Source organism: Notothenia rossii (assembly GCF_949606895.1).
Source record: "Notothenia rossii genome assembly, chromosome: 10".
NCBI classification, from domain to species: Eukaryota; Metazoa; Chordata; class Actinopteri; order Perciformes; family Nototheniidae; genus Notothenia; species Notothenia rossii.
The window spans coordinates 19,598,789-19,613,475 of record NC_136908.1 but is presented as its reverse complement, the minus strand read 5'-3'; the positions used below and the strand labels follow the sequence as shown (position 1 = coordinate 19,613,475).

General features: G+C 41.3%; 1 protein-coding gene across 1 annotated transcript in view; it reads left to right on the top strand.

The window, feature by feature from the left end:
* The window catches only part of ext1b (exostosin glycosyltransferase 1b), a 114,404-nt gene extending 100,008 nt beyond the window's left edge, over window positions 1–14,396 (top strand). Inside the window, 4 exon segments of the mRNA XM_079653537.1 lie at window positions 5,145–5,234; window positions 7,247–7,407; window positions 8,178–8,349; window positions 10,467–14,396. Coding sequence (XP_079509663.1) covers window positions 5,145–5,234; window positions 7,247–7,407; window positions 8,178–8,349; window positions 10,467–10,652 — 609 coding nt within the window. The 3' untranslated portion in view covers window positions 10,653–14,396.
* The last annotated feature ends 291 nt before the right edge of the window (window positions 14,397–14,687 follow it).

The window sequence follows — 14,687 nt, the reverse complement described above, 5'->3', positions numbered from 1 at the left end:
ATTCATACTTAATTGTATGGCTTTAGAATGTAAAAACAGTAAAACCTTATTGTGTTTTATATTTATGACATTTAAGCAACATTATGTTCAATCTGCCTTTTTCCATCACCAAATGGATCTCACCTTTTTCTTTATTAAAGATGTTTTTGGGCCAGAGAGTGCCTTTATTGGAGATGCAGGGTTATGAGAGAAGATAGAGGGGAGACATGTTCGGTGGGCCAGGGTTTCGAACCAGTTTACATGGCAGCGGACACTTCTTATTGGCCATCAGCTCTAACAACTGAGCTATCCAGCAAACCGATCTCACAAACTTTTAAACAAATCAATCATGAACATCTGCTGCTCTAAAAGTTAGAAATCAGGTCTTAAAGGTCACCTATTACTGTATACAAAATCCACTTTTTCATGTCTTTTATACATCAACATGTGTCCCCTCTGTGTAAAGAGATTCTGAAAGTTTCAGAAAAAAGATTTTCTCCCTTTTTGTCCCGATCCATTTCTATAAAAACCTGTCTGAAAATGAGCTGATCAGATTTTGGCCACTTTATGATGTCATAATGATGTTTTGGCTTGTGTAACCATTAGCCAATCACCAACCAAGGTAACCCCCCCCCCCCCCCCCCCCCCCTTCTAAATATCTCTCAGAGGGGCGTGGGGAGTGGCTCCTTATTTTCATCTAAAGTAACAGACAGAGAATCAGCACTTTTGAAACAGTGCTGAAACTGAGGGGATTATGGGACGCTACAATGGGTGATCTGTTTGGTATTTCGAGCCAAACACTTCAGAGACATCTTTTGTATATATCTGAGACCTATAATATATTGATGGAAAACTAATAATAGGGGACCCTTTAAACACTTTATTTTTAGTAATTAACAGTATTAAATGCAGTTCTTCTGTATTATGTTGCCCAGAGTCAACTGATATAAATGCCATCTATTTCTCTTTTTTTTACCAACATTTTTAGGTAATATCGCCTGGACTATTATACAACATCGGTATCAGAACCAGTTTCTTCCTCCATGAATCAGAATAGACTTGTTTTGCAGCAATAACAAATTATTATGTAATGTCATACCAAGCTTTTCTAATTGTAAAGATTTGCTGCTCTCTATCTTTCATCACCATTGTTTACCTCAAACTAAGTGCGGCCTTAAGAACACCGGCTAGACGTCTGAAAAATGAAATCATGACATAGACAGCTCTGAATACTGCAAGCTGATGGCCCTGACGACTCATAAAATAAGAAAAGCTTATTTATTATTTAGCCACATCCTGCAACAGCTAATCAAATGAGTCAAAACCCAAACACTGAAGCAAATCATGACCGCCGTTATACATTTGAGGATGTTTTTTTAATTAGGTATTGATGTTCTACTTGTCTCTGGTGTAGGTGATTTAACTCCTTAACTGATGTAATTCTAAAACTAAAGTCTTTAAAGTTTTGGTTGGCTTAAATGAGCATCTTGAAGACATCACCTCGGGCCTTTTTCAATACTTTACGACATTTTAAACACTAACAGGTTGGTCGATAATAAAAAGAAATCATTATTTGCAGCACCAGAATGGATAACAGGCTCCTCACAGCTCCACAGTAAAGTATTTTCTCTGGGTGTTTGTTGCTGCTGTAGGAGTGATGAAGACCTATTGAGGGTGAGGTCACCGCGCTTGAACGCATCACACAGACAATGCCAGGAGTTGATATAGAAAGAAGTTCAACACTGACTATCCTCCAATGTAAATAAAAGTGCTTTCAGTGCAGGCGGCGATTCAAAAGAACATTTTTCTTATTTTCCTGACCTTCAGTGCTGTGCTCCATAACTGAATAACAGGCTGTTAGTGTGTATATGTTTAAAATGTGTATCTGGATGTGATTCTGTGTCTACGTCCATTAAAGTTATGTTTCGTGAGCTGCATCTTGTTTGTGTGGGAGGTTGTTTAAGCCCGCATCCAGCAACCACCACACACACTTTGTCAACAAGAACCTGCTGTTTTCTCATCCGAGCGCTTTTCATCACAGAAACACACCGAGAGACTTCCCCGTCTAAATGTCCTCAAGATGTTGCTCTCTACATCCGCCCACCAGGCCCCGGACACCATCACTCTCTGTGCTTCCAGTAAATATTCAAGGACTGTCAAGTAATGTTTGGTTTAATTTGCCGTTAGATAAATGCACTCTGTTTATAAACAGTGGTGGATCGGAGCGGTAAACGTATCCTATATGCAGGACACATGAATCATGCTGTATGTGTCTGGCTGCATTTATGTGTTTTTATTGATTTAAAAGAGAAAGACGAGCCCGCGGCAGTAATGGAAACTTGTATCAGCACTTTATCACTGTTGGAAATGGGAGGGCAGCGTGCAGTAAAGCGTAGGATATTGGCTTTTCTCTTCTTCTCTGTGCGCTGTTGTTTGTTGATGTGATGGCTTGTTGTCTCCCGTGAATCTTTAAGGCGTCATCAAAAATACATAGAGTTGATAGTTGAAGCAGAAAAGTTTTTATAAAATGTATCTCCCAGTGAAGCTCTGCCAGTGGATATGATTTAAAAACTCCTGAGCTTTGGGTAAGGCAAGGCAAGTTTATTTATATAGCACCTTTCAACCCAAGGCAAGTGCTTTAAAAAGAATAGATAATAAAATAAACATTAAAAGAAAAAATACATGGATAAAAGTGACAGTGCAGTTTAAGATATGAATAGTTCAATTAAAAGCTGCAGCAAAAAGAAAAGTCTTCAGACTGTATTTAAAAGTAGTAAGAGTTGCAGCGGACCTGCAGGTTTCTGGGAGTTTGTTCCAGATATTTGGAGCATAATAACTGAACGCTGCTTTACCATGTTTAGTTCTGACTCTGGGGACAGAAAGCTGACCAGTCCCTGAAGACCTGAGAGTTCTGGATGGTTCATAATTTAGCAGTAGGTCAGAAATGTATTTTGGGCCTAAACCATTCAAAGCTTTATAAACCAGCAGCAGTATTTTAAAATCTATTCTTTGACACACAGGAAGCAAGTGTAAAGACCTCAGAACAGGAGCGATGTGATCCACTTTCTTAGTGTTAGTGAGGACTCGAGCAGCAGCGTTCTGAATCAGCTGCAGCTTTCTAATAGATTTTTTAGTGAGACCTTGGCCATTACCATTACAGTAGTCCAGTCTACTGAAGATAAAAGCATGGACAAGTTTTTCCAAATCCTGCTGTGACATTAGTCTTTTAATCCTAGATATGTTCTTTAGGTGATAGTAAGCTGATTTAGTAACTGTTTTAATGTGACTGTTAAAACTCAGGTCAGAGTCCATGACTACACCTAGATTTCTGGATTTATCTGTTGTTTTGAACATTGCAGACTGAAGCTCAGCGCTAACTTTTATACGTTCCGCCTTGGCTCCAAAAACCATTACCTCAGTTGTATCTTTGTTTTATTGGAGAAAATTCTGACACATCCAGTCATTGATTTGTTCAATGCACTTACTCAGTGTTTGAATTGGAGCATATTCTCCTGGTGAAATGGTTACGTAAATGTGTGTGTCATCTGCATAGCTATGGTAACTAGTCTAGTAATATGTTGTGGTCAACAGTGTCAAACGCAGCACTGAGATCTAATCATACTAACACTGAAGTTCTGCCACTGTCTGTGTTTAAGTGGATGTCATTGAAGACCTTTACAAGAGCAGTGCTGTGGTTTGGACGAAAGCCTGACTGGAACACATCGAAACAGTTATTTAATTGCAAGAAATTACTCAACTGTTGAAAAACGACCTTTTCAATGATTTTACAGAAATGGCAGGTTTGATATGGGCCTGTAATTGTTCATTACTGAAGCATCTAGATTATTATTTTTTAGCGGTTTAATGACTGCAGTTTTCAGGGCCTGTGGAAAAATACCTAAGTGAAGAGATTTGTTTACTATATGAAGTAGATCTGAGGCCATGCAAGGAAAAACATTTTTGAAAGATCCTGTTGGAATAGTATCAAGGCAGCAGGAGGAGGATTTCAGAAGTTGAATAATGTCCTCTAGGTTTTTATCATTAATCTGATGGAATTGTGTCATGGTGTTTGAATTGATTTTAAGTGGACACAGGGACAACACATTTGCTGTACCTGATGCAGAGGCACTGACTGCTTGTCTGATTTTCTGAATGTTGTCAGTGAAGAAGGAGGAAAACTCATTCCAGGCCCTGGTGGATAGAAATTCAGAGGCTACTGACACTGGGGGGTTTGTTAGTCTGTCGACGGTAGCAAGCAAGGCACGTTCGTTGTTTTTGTTTTTGGCAATGATGTCAGAGAAGAAAGACTGTCGTACATTTTTCAATTCCAAATTATAAAGACCAAGTCTCTCTTTATAGATTTCAAAATGAACCTGGAGTTTTGTTTTTCGCCACCTACGTTCAGCTTTTCGACACTCTCTTAGGTGGAGACTGAAAGAACAAAGGGTAGCTAGTCAGGGTAGCTAAAATCATCCTTAACAATTATATAAGCCATGTGTTTACACTACCTCTGGATCGTTTGACTACTTTAACGTGAAAAGTTTCATGTGAACTCACAAGGATCACCAGTTCATTATATTGTATTGTCTTTCAGCTCATTGTTTGGTTTTTTTGTTACACAGATTGACTGTTTTGTTTCACTCGCACAACTCTCAAGCTGGACTTTGGCTTTAATTACGCCCACAATTGGCAGCCCCCCAAAACTGTACACTTTATACAAGCACCAAACGACAGATAAAGTTAGCTGGAAAACATAGTGGAGCATTTGGCAGCTAAAGTGTTTTCCCTCTGGAGTTGGTAGAGAGCAAAATCAGAGCTCAAAAGAAAGATGTTAGATAAAAAAGCCCATATTTTGAGCAAATCCCTTAATTCAACCTCCAAGAAGTAAGAATGACATGAAGCTGTTTCCATTTGGCTCTCGTTTCTATTCATGATCATCTCTCAACTGTTAGTTCAAAAGGCACCTGAATGAAGAAAGGGGCAAACATTTTCCACAACTTTCAGAAATATATTTGCTCCTGCCTTTTTTGTGTTCCAGGCATTGCTCCTGCATTTAGTAGCCTGTGTTCCAGGCTACTAAATGATCACAAATGAAAGCTGTATGAGGGAAATGAACTCCCAACTCCTCTGGTTTTAATCCTCTGTGCTCTGTGGTTCTCCTGCAGGTGATGAGCAGTCGCTTCCTGCCCTACGAGACCTTAGTGACCGACGCTGTCCTCAGCCTGGATGAAGACACCGTGTTGTCCACCACAGAGGTTTGTTGTAATATAATAAAGTAGAACACTTTTGCTCTCTTTCTTGCTGCCTCTTGTCTGTATCGATAGTCTGGTCCTCTTGAGACAAAACAAAGCTCCAAACCCTCTCCATGTGCCCAAAGCAACTCTGATTGCATTTTCTCTCTATATTATTATCACTCTTTTGGTTTGTCCCCGGTGTTTTCAAGTTATCGCTCTGAAACTCAATTCTTAAATCGCTGAAACTTTTACTCCCAGTGATTTTTTTCCGCCCCTTCTCTACCCTTTTCTTTCCATTGTGGCGCCTGTAATCACACCGTGCCTCCCGAATCCCCTATTGGAGAACAGTATTATGGGCATTTTTGTTCCACATGCTGTCGGGACTGTTCATGTGTTTCCCGGGGATAGGTTTTGGCGCGGCACCATGGGAAGCCAGATGCTGCTTTAAACAGGGTAGAATTAGATCTCATAAAGGCTGTTTGTGCCGAGGATCAAAATGGCAACTCAGAGCTGGCAGTGGAGGGAAAATCCAACACCGAAAAAATGAATTGACTCGTGTTGTTCACATGGAGACAGTTGGATCATGTTCACAAACATTAGGGTTTGGGAAACAGAAATGCCAGTAATGTTTATACAATTTCGTGAGAAATAGCATCACTTTCTGGACAGTCTCCTTGTTTTCCTCTTAGCTGAAGATGGTGAGAAGCAGAGCAGATATTCATAATAAAATAAAAACTAGCATCCAGTTCTCCTTTCTTTTTTTAAAATGTATAATAATTTATTGTAAAATATGCCAGCCATACTTCCGTTTGATTCTGGTTCAACGAGTTTTCCTTGCTACTGTTCCATATACGCTTTTGCTTTTCATTGAAAGTAAGAGCGGAAGAGAAGCAGATCTCTCTTCTTCTTCTCCTCCTCCTCTGGGATTCGTTGGTGAGCACAAATTGTGGCAGGAAGAGATAAATGTGTGTTGTGTTTTAGAGTGGGGTTTGACATAATGTAAGCAGTCTCCGTGAAGTACAGTGTGGTAATATGTGGTGTAATGCAGAACAGGCTGTTTGAGGAGCAGCTGAGCACTTTTAGGTCTTCTCATCTGATTATTTGATTGAATGCTTTGATCGTGTCCTCAGAAGTTCAGGCAGCTGCTGAGAGGAGACTGCTTTGTGCTCGATGAGGTTTTGCCGCTGTTGTATTTTCCTTATGGTGTGTTACAGTGTGCACAGCCTTTGTTTCTTGTGTTGATCAATTAATACTGTAAATAGAACATTAATTGCAACCAAATGTTATTTCCCACGTTTGAAATGTCATGCTTTAAACCTTCAGTGCAGACCTTTTGTCTCCCCCCTCTGGCAGGGAGAGTAATTACAAAAACTAGCATGGGAAAGTTACTCACATCGCCATTATGCTCCAAAATACAAAAAGTCCTGCAGTCTGTCTTTAAATGTTAAACTGACAGAATACATATGGGAATACTTATGCTTTATAAATAAGTTAACCCATTAACTAAAGCAACTTGTGGGTTACCAAGATGTGGAGGCTGGTGTTTATCCTGTCTAACTAGTAGTAATGCGGTTATAATTGTTGACATGTATTATTAAACAGTTTTATGCTTTCAAGAAGGAATCAAATCCATTAAAGAGTTAATAAATCTTTTTAATTGTTTAAAAGTAATGGTTGAAATAAACAACAGGGGTATCTTGGGGTAGTTTATTTGACGCGATTGTGAAGACTGTATGTCATATAAAATATATTGGTAACCGCTGCCATGATCAACTAGAGAATGAAAAATAATTAATTTATAAAAGTGTCCTGCTCAAGGAGGGTAAACGTCATTTAAAATGTATTTGCCCAACCTGGCAACCCAAAAACTCTAACCAACTGCTTGTAAAATGATGAATCAGAAGAAAATACATTTTTTATCATGAAATAATTAATCTCAACTTGAAATAGATGAATTATCAGGATGTGGTACTAGTTGTAAATATCATGTTCTGCATCATATATGTTGAAATCTGTATTTTCTTTCTGTCAAGGTGGATTTTGCCTTCACCGTGTGGCAGAGTTTCCCAGAGCGGATCGTTGGTTACCCGGCTCGCAGCCACTTCTGGGACAGCAACAAGGAGCGCTGGGGCTACACGTCCAAATGGACCAACGACTACTCCATGGTGCTGACGGGGGCCGCCATCTACCACCGGTATGGAACACGCCTCACATTAAACACTTCCACTACAGCTGTTTACCTCCTCTCTGTCTCACTGCGCTCTGCTGTTTCCTCTCATGCTCTTTCACTTCTGCTCTGTTCTCCGTCTGTTGTACGGGGGACCACAGCTCTGCTCCGCTCTGCTCTCAAGTGTTCAGTCGTCTTCCTTTTGATGCAACACTTTGATGCGGTGATCTGTAGATTATAAAAGTAGGTGTGATGTTCAGTGTTGCACAGCCTCGGGAAACCAGTGTTTTGACACTTGGTATGTTTTATCCCAAAACATTTCAATTTGTCTGCTACAAGGCGTTTCATAGTTCCTGCGTTTAGTTTCACTGCAGGGCTGTCAGCTTTTATATGGTTTCACTCAGCTGTGATGGCCGCAGTCCATTAGGCTGAAGCCAGCCAATCAGAGGAGCCCGACGCTTAATCGCTTTCAATAACACTCAATTTTTCTCGAACACCAGCAATCAGTCTGCTGATGGACTCAGAGTTCTGCCCAAAGGCTTCGACCTGGAACGTAAAGGTGTCTCAAATGTGTGGTTCTTCTTAATTGAGTTGTCGAAGCAGTTCTTTATTTGGTCGTGTTATTTATATTGTAAAATGCACTTTTGCTGTTCTAGAAAAGGCCAAGACCAATTTACACTGAGGTGGACTCTAAATTAAATCAAATGTATCATTATTTTAGGGTCTCAGACTTTTTCCAAGCTACCCAAATCATTATTTTCTACATATGTCTAACTCCTCTCTGTCCTCTCTTGCAGGTACTACCATCACCTCTACACCAACTTTCTACCCACGAGTCTGAAGGGCATGGTGGACCAGCTGGCCAACTGTGAGGACATCCTGATGAACTTCCTGGTCTCTGCCGTCACCAAGCTGCCGCCCATCAAGGTCACACAGAAGAAACAGTACAAGGAGACCATGATGGGACAGGTAAGAGTGGATGAAGCCCCTCTCAAGACTGTACCCATGTCATTTGAAAATGTATTATGGATTACTTAAAGGTCACCTATTGTGCAAAATCCACTGCTAGTGGAGCTTGCACTAATTGTGCCGCGTAAGCGCATAAAGGTGCGCCGCATTTGCGCTTCAGATGATGCCCCCCCGCGAGGTGAGGCCCACGCAGTCTGCGTGATCTGCGTGTAGGGAGGGGCGACCCTGTGTGTAACCATTAGCCAATAACCGACCAAGGTAACCCCCCCCCCCTTATCACCTGAATCTCCTCCTAGAGCACCATTGTGTTCTTTTTAACCAAATATCTCTCAGTGGGGCGTGGGGAGGGGCTCCTTATTTTCATCTAAAGTAACAGACAGAGAATCATCACTTTTGAAACAGAGCTGAAACAGAGGGGATTATGGGTAATTCTGCAATGATCTGTTTGGTATTTGGAGCCAAGCAATTCAGAGACATGTTTTGTGTATATCTGAGACCTATAATATATTGATGAAAAACAGTATAATAGGGGACCTTTAAAAGAATCAATGGCATTCAACACTGCCAAGAGAAACAGGACACTTGTGAGTAAAAAGAAATTGATCTGCATTAAAGAGGATATGATGGAACTCTTCAGAATCTTACATTTAGAGTTATAATATAATCCTCTTTGATTCTATGCTTTTTATAACTGGTGATTCATGCTGGAGCCAGCGTTGTTGTCTTCCCAGCATCAGTGTGTGTCTCATGGCCTCTCAGCGTGACTTGCTGCTCCATGAACAGTATGAATTATTCTGTTCAAATGCTTTGGTGCAGCCCGTGGGTAAACAGGACAAGTCACTCGCTGTTCAGCCCAGAGACAAAAGCTCAGAGAGGAGCCGTGTCAGTTTTATGGCTTTTTAGAGTTTTCCAGTCTGACTCCAGTCTCCCAAATATAGAATATGATCCAGTTGATGATTTATTGAGAAGCGTTAATGTCCTTCATCATGTATTAATGTTGTTCTCTTGTCACAGCGTCTGAAATGTGACTATGATTGAATGAAAGGATGCAGATGACTGTTATTGTCGAACTTTCTCATTTAATGAGAACGTCTCTTTCCTGCCAATGATCTGAGGTTGTGGTTTCTGTCTGGCAGAGCCCCACATCCATCCCATCGACACCACGTTCAAAAAGTTCATAACAATTGCTTTTGAAGTGGATCTCAAGTTTTACAGCATACACTAGGATATTATTCCAATGCTTTTTCATGCGGTTTAATTGTTTGTGTTTAAGCTCACTATTCCTACAGTTAATCATTTTATTTTAGCACGGTTTAGCTTCTTTTTGTTTGTTTACCATTTAGCCATTTCCTTATATCTAACCATTTCAAACTGATAACCATAACATTTAGTTAATTATGTAAAATGTTACTTAATGTCTTCTTTACCGCTGTTTATTCATTCAAACTAGCTCTTATTATTTGAACTGGTTCACCATTATTTTAAGCTTGTTATGTCAACTGGTTTACCTCAACTATCTAGCTAACTGGTTATTATGACAAAACTGTTTTTCTAGAGATCAGCAGCACAAATCAGGCTATATAAATTCATACCTTGTATATTTCTCCATGTAATTAAGGGACAGCCCTTAGCAAAAGCAGAAGTACATCCTTGAGTATCAGTAACCCGTGGTGATGAATCACTTATCTAAAGCAGGGTGTTGTCCTATCTGGGTAACAGGGGCACTGCGCCCTCATACCAAAATGCCGATATTACCCGTAACATTTAAAAAAAAAAATCCATTTGTCAAAAACTGTACAATTACTCAAGAAATATGAAATCAGGTCAAATGCGTTGTTTACATCTGCGGGGCCATCTTGTATAGGGGCGCCATGTTCTTGTGAGAATTTATACATCTTAGAAACAAGATCAGCGCCCTCATACTATATTTTTCTAGATAAACCCCTGTAAAGTAATATATATGTCATCAAATATGTTCTTGTTGTTCTTAGTTTGAATCGTTACGGTTTATTGCACTTATTGTAAGTCACTTTGATAAAAGCCTCAGCTCAATGCAATGTAATGTCATTATTTGCTGTAATAATATGAAGCTAACTTTCTACTTCCTCTTCCCCCAGTCTTCGAGGGCTTCCCGCTGGGCCGACCCAGACCACTTCGCCCAGCGGCAGACCTGCATGAACAAGTTCGCCAGCTGGTTTGGCGCCATGCCGCTGGTCCACTCCCAGATGAGGCTGGACCCCGTCCTGTTCAAGGACCAGGTCTCCATCCTGCGCAAGAAATACAGGGACATCGAGAGGCTCTGACAGGACCGGCGCCCCCTCGCGGGAGACCCCACGCAGGGGGAGGCGCGGGAGAGAGACTCAGTGGAGAGCAGAAGGAGTAGTAGGACTCCAGCGGGGTGGACGGGGGGGGCCGCTTTGTCTTCCACTCAGCACATCGCCAACGACCACAGCGCCAGGACGTGACGTGTGGAGGGATGAATAGGAAACAAGCAGATGGCGTTTGGATACAAAAAACTCAAACAGAAAACGCAAACAGACAGACAGAGAAGAGTACACAAACTGATGGACATGCCAAACAGTCCTGTATGTTCTGCAAACGTGCAAACACGCAGCGCACACTACTGACGACGAGAACTCTTGGATAGAATATTTTTTTGTACAACACGAACAAGCACGACATTGACTCTCCTGCTCTCTCGGCACATGTGCAGGACGGTAGAAGAGGGAAGGTGTACACAAACCTGGCAACCCCGCCCACCTACTGATCGCCCCTAGCAACCCTCCCCCTTGCCTGCATCAGGATGTAATACTGGACTACCCAAACCCCTGCCTCATACCCCACGAAACCCTGTTCTTTAGTTGATTTGATTTCTGTACAAATCAGCTCTCTGGTGTCACTGTAGACTCTCTTCTCTCTAAGAGGTTTCAAATCAGAGCGTCTTCAGTGTCGTATTTTCATTCTCAAAGCAGAAACGTAAACAGCAGTGTCCAACCTGTTATTCAAGTGGCCCGACAAGGTTTCTTTTATAGCAAAGCAGCCATTATTTCTTGAAATTCAAAATACATCCTTGAGCCTGAAAACAACCCCGCCCCCCCTCCTCGGCTCATTCCTTTATGTGCTGATATGGCTTTTATAATGGTCCCTCCGCTGCCCCGTTATCACTGGGTTAAGTTAGAAAAACATCTACTTTCATATCCCATTTTCCTCTCACACTTACCGCGGCATTTGTACTTTTCTCATCTTTTTTTTCTTTTCACTTACTTTCATCATCTTTTATTTCCCCCTCCAAACTCTTTGCTCGTATGCGCACGTGAGTGTGTTTATATGCGCGTGCATGTTGTGTGCACAGAGCCTTGAAAAGTTGGCTCATCCAACCATAAGCTCAAGCGGGATACATTTTCCTTCCGTTGGAATGAGCGAAATGAACATTTCTAGATGAAATGGAGCATAACGTTGCTTTCTAACCCAAACTTGTTTTTCCCATTTATTCTTCCTGCATGGCCTCGCAGCACTATCCTTACAGGGAGGGAACAGAAACATTTCAGTCCATCGCAGGTCTTTAGTGACCGGCGTCATTTCACTGGAGTGCTTGTAGAGAGATTCCGTTTTTAAACGCTGAGCGCATCAGTGCCATTCTGTCATCAGGGTCTGCCTTTAAGAATTGTTTATTGCACATCACGTTGCCTACATCATTTTGAGATGCCTAGACGCTCTTGTGTTGAAATATTCGAGTCATCAGTCCAATCTGGCTCTCCTGCCATCACAATTTTTTTCCCCCCCGTGACATATAAGAGGACTTCGGAGCCATTACATTGACAAAAGGTTTTCTCCTCCATTTGTCAGGCAGAGATATGTTTGGGCTTCAATTAGGTAAAGCTATTTCATTTGGAGTGCAGTTTCATTCCCGGGAGACAAGCTGTTGATGAAACACTCTAACATTAGAGACCGCTGTGATGTGGAGGCAGTGACCCACAAACATGACCTGCTGGCTGATGCTAGCCTTGGGAGGGGGTCTTTTTTCCCCCTTATAACATCTGCTCATATCGCCCATAGTATCCCCGGCAAACCGCCTAACATTTTGCACCTTAAATTACCTTTATTGGTATTGGACAACCAGATCTAAATGCTTAAATTACTAGCTTCAGCGGCTGTGAGCGCAGGCGACTCTCACATTTAGTTTGCAGACACATAAATGAAAGCAGCATGCTTTTAGTGGCCTTTCTGTCAGGCAGGCATTCAGCGTAATGTCTGTTCAGTGTGTTAATCATTAGCTTACATCAACATTGTCATTATCAGTGTCACACATGTTTTACTTTGGTTTTTATCTGTTTACGAATAGATTATATGAAATGTATTGTCAAGCCTTTTCAGTGTCAACAAAGGTCTCGTTCATGCTATGAAGTGTCATATCCAAATGCTGCCATTGCTCGGTTTTCAGCATTTATCAAACAGCAGGACTATCATGTATTTTTTTTCCCTCATCATTGCATTAAATATCGTTTGTGTAGTTACGTTCTGTGACTTCAAGTTTGGAGTGTTAGTTGTTTTGCCAGGAGAGATTTACGAGTCACAGCAGTCAACGTTCTCTCATCTACGCTACAGAACGTGATTCTGGGAACAACACACTCCTTACTCTGTGTGCATCTGGTTCCTATTTCTCCTTCTTTAGAAAACCATATTGTTTGAATCCAAATCAAGCCTTTCATGTCCGATCGTTTGAATCACTGTATGTGGATCATCTCAAGCGTCCCCCAGCTTTGCAGACATTTCAAACGCAAAGCACACCGCCCATTTCAAATCCATGCGCCTCTCAGCACTGTATATAGGCATATATTTATTTTTTGAAGAAAAAAAAAAAAAACAGTGTACGATTTGAGATGACGTGGCGCAAACATAAGACTGACCCTGGATCGCTGAGGGGGGGGTAGTGGTATTTATTCTGATTATTTTCTATGCGCTGCACATTAATCCACAAAGATGCCGATACACAGCTCGTGTTATGTTTCACTGTGCATTGGTTTTCCAGGGAAACTTACTCACACTCTTTCTCAAACCCAACTCCCCAGACTTTAGTTTTAACTCTAAAAGATTGCATACACCAGCGATCTAGAATTGGATTGGGGCGCTCAATCGTGGCTCTGCGCGGGAGTCAAATTGCAAAGTCCCCAATAAAGACTACGCCAACTGACACATGGAAAATAATAAGCAGCTGGGTCCTCTGAAGCAGATGGAAACATTTTGAGATTGTGCTGTAACATCTTGCCCCCATGCATTACAGTAATGGGTCTGAGGCTGTACACACTGTGTTTAAATTGCCTCTTTCAAAGCCTGCTTTCGGGTCAGATAACATGGCAACAGAGACCTGCTCCATCCCTCAGTTGGTGTGCTGTACAGTATATCGAGTCCGCTGCTCCATCAGAGTGTGACGGATGTGATTTACGCCACCTGGAAAACCTCTGCATCCGCTTACAAAGCCTCTGTCACCTGATCAGGGGGAACATTATGCAAGTTATCATTGTGTGCATGGAAACAGATGGAAGAAGGTGTACCCGAAATGTGCCAGGCAGTTGGTGTTTATAGTGTCGACAGCGTGTGTGCTGGAAACTAGTCTGTTCTTGATTTGTGCCTTTTTATCAACATGTGAGTTCTTGAGATGCCGAGCTCTGTCTGTCCGAGACGCCTCCAGCAGGCGGGCAGCAGGGCCCACAGCCCCGCATTCATACACTGGATGAGTCACAGCTTCCATTCCCTTATTCCAAAACCCTGTTTTCATCTTTGTGTTTGGACACTGTTGCTAAGGCGACAACGTATGACCACTTCCTGTTTGGGATTATTTATCAGAGATTTGGCTGTTTTCACTTTACCAATCAGCAGTAAGATCTGTTGATCCGTAAGGACTCAATCGAGCCCAGCTGTCCCGATGCCTTCTCCTCCCTCCTCCCATGTAATTAACAGAAGACTTTTATAGAGGTCACAAATGAAATAGGTAAATGCCAATTTTGTAAGAATGATTTATAAAAAAATAAACTCATATTTGATGATAACTGCATTGCATTGATCCGTTTTTTTACAGTGTTTTTGAATGTTTGCTGTGAAAATTATTGATATTTTATACTATTGAATTTCACAATAAAGGCCGGTCATACTTTAGTATTTTAAAACTCATATTGTATTTTGCCATTAAAAGTCAGCAAAGAATGGCATAACATGAGTCAGAGCATCTCATAAAACATTGTCTTTATAATAGTGAGTAGTACAAGTACACTATGCAAAATGTATAGTAACGATATCCATAAAAATGATATACTATACTATACAATAAAAAAAAAACATAG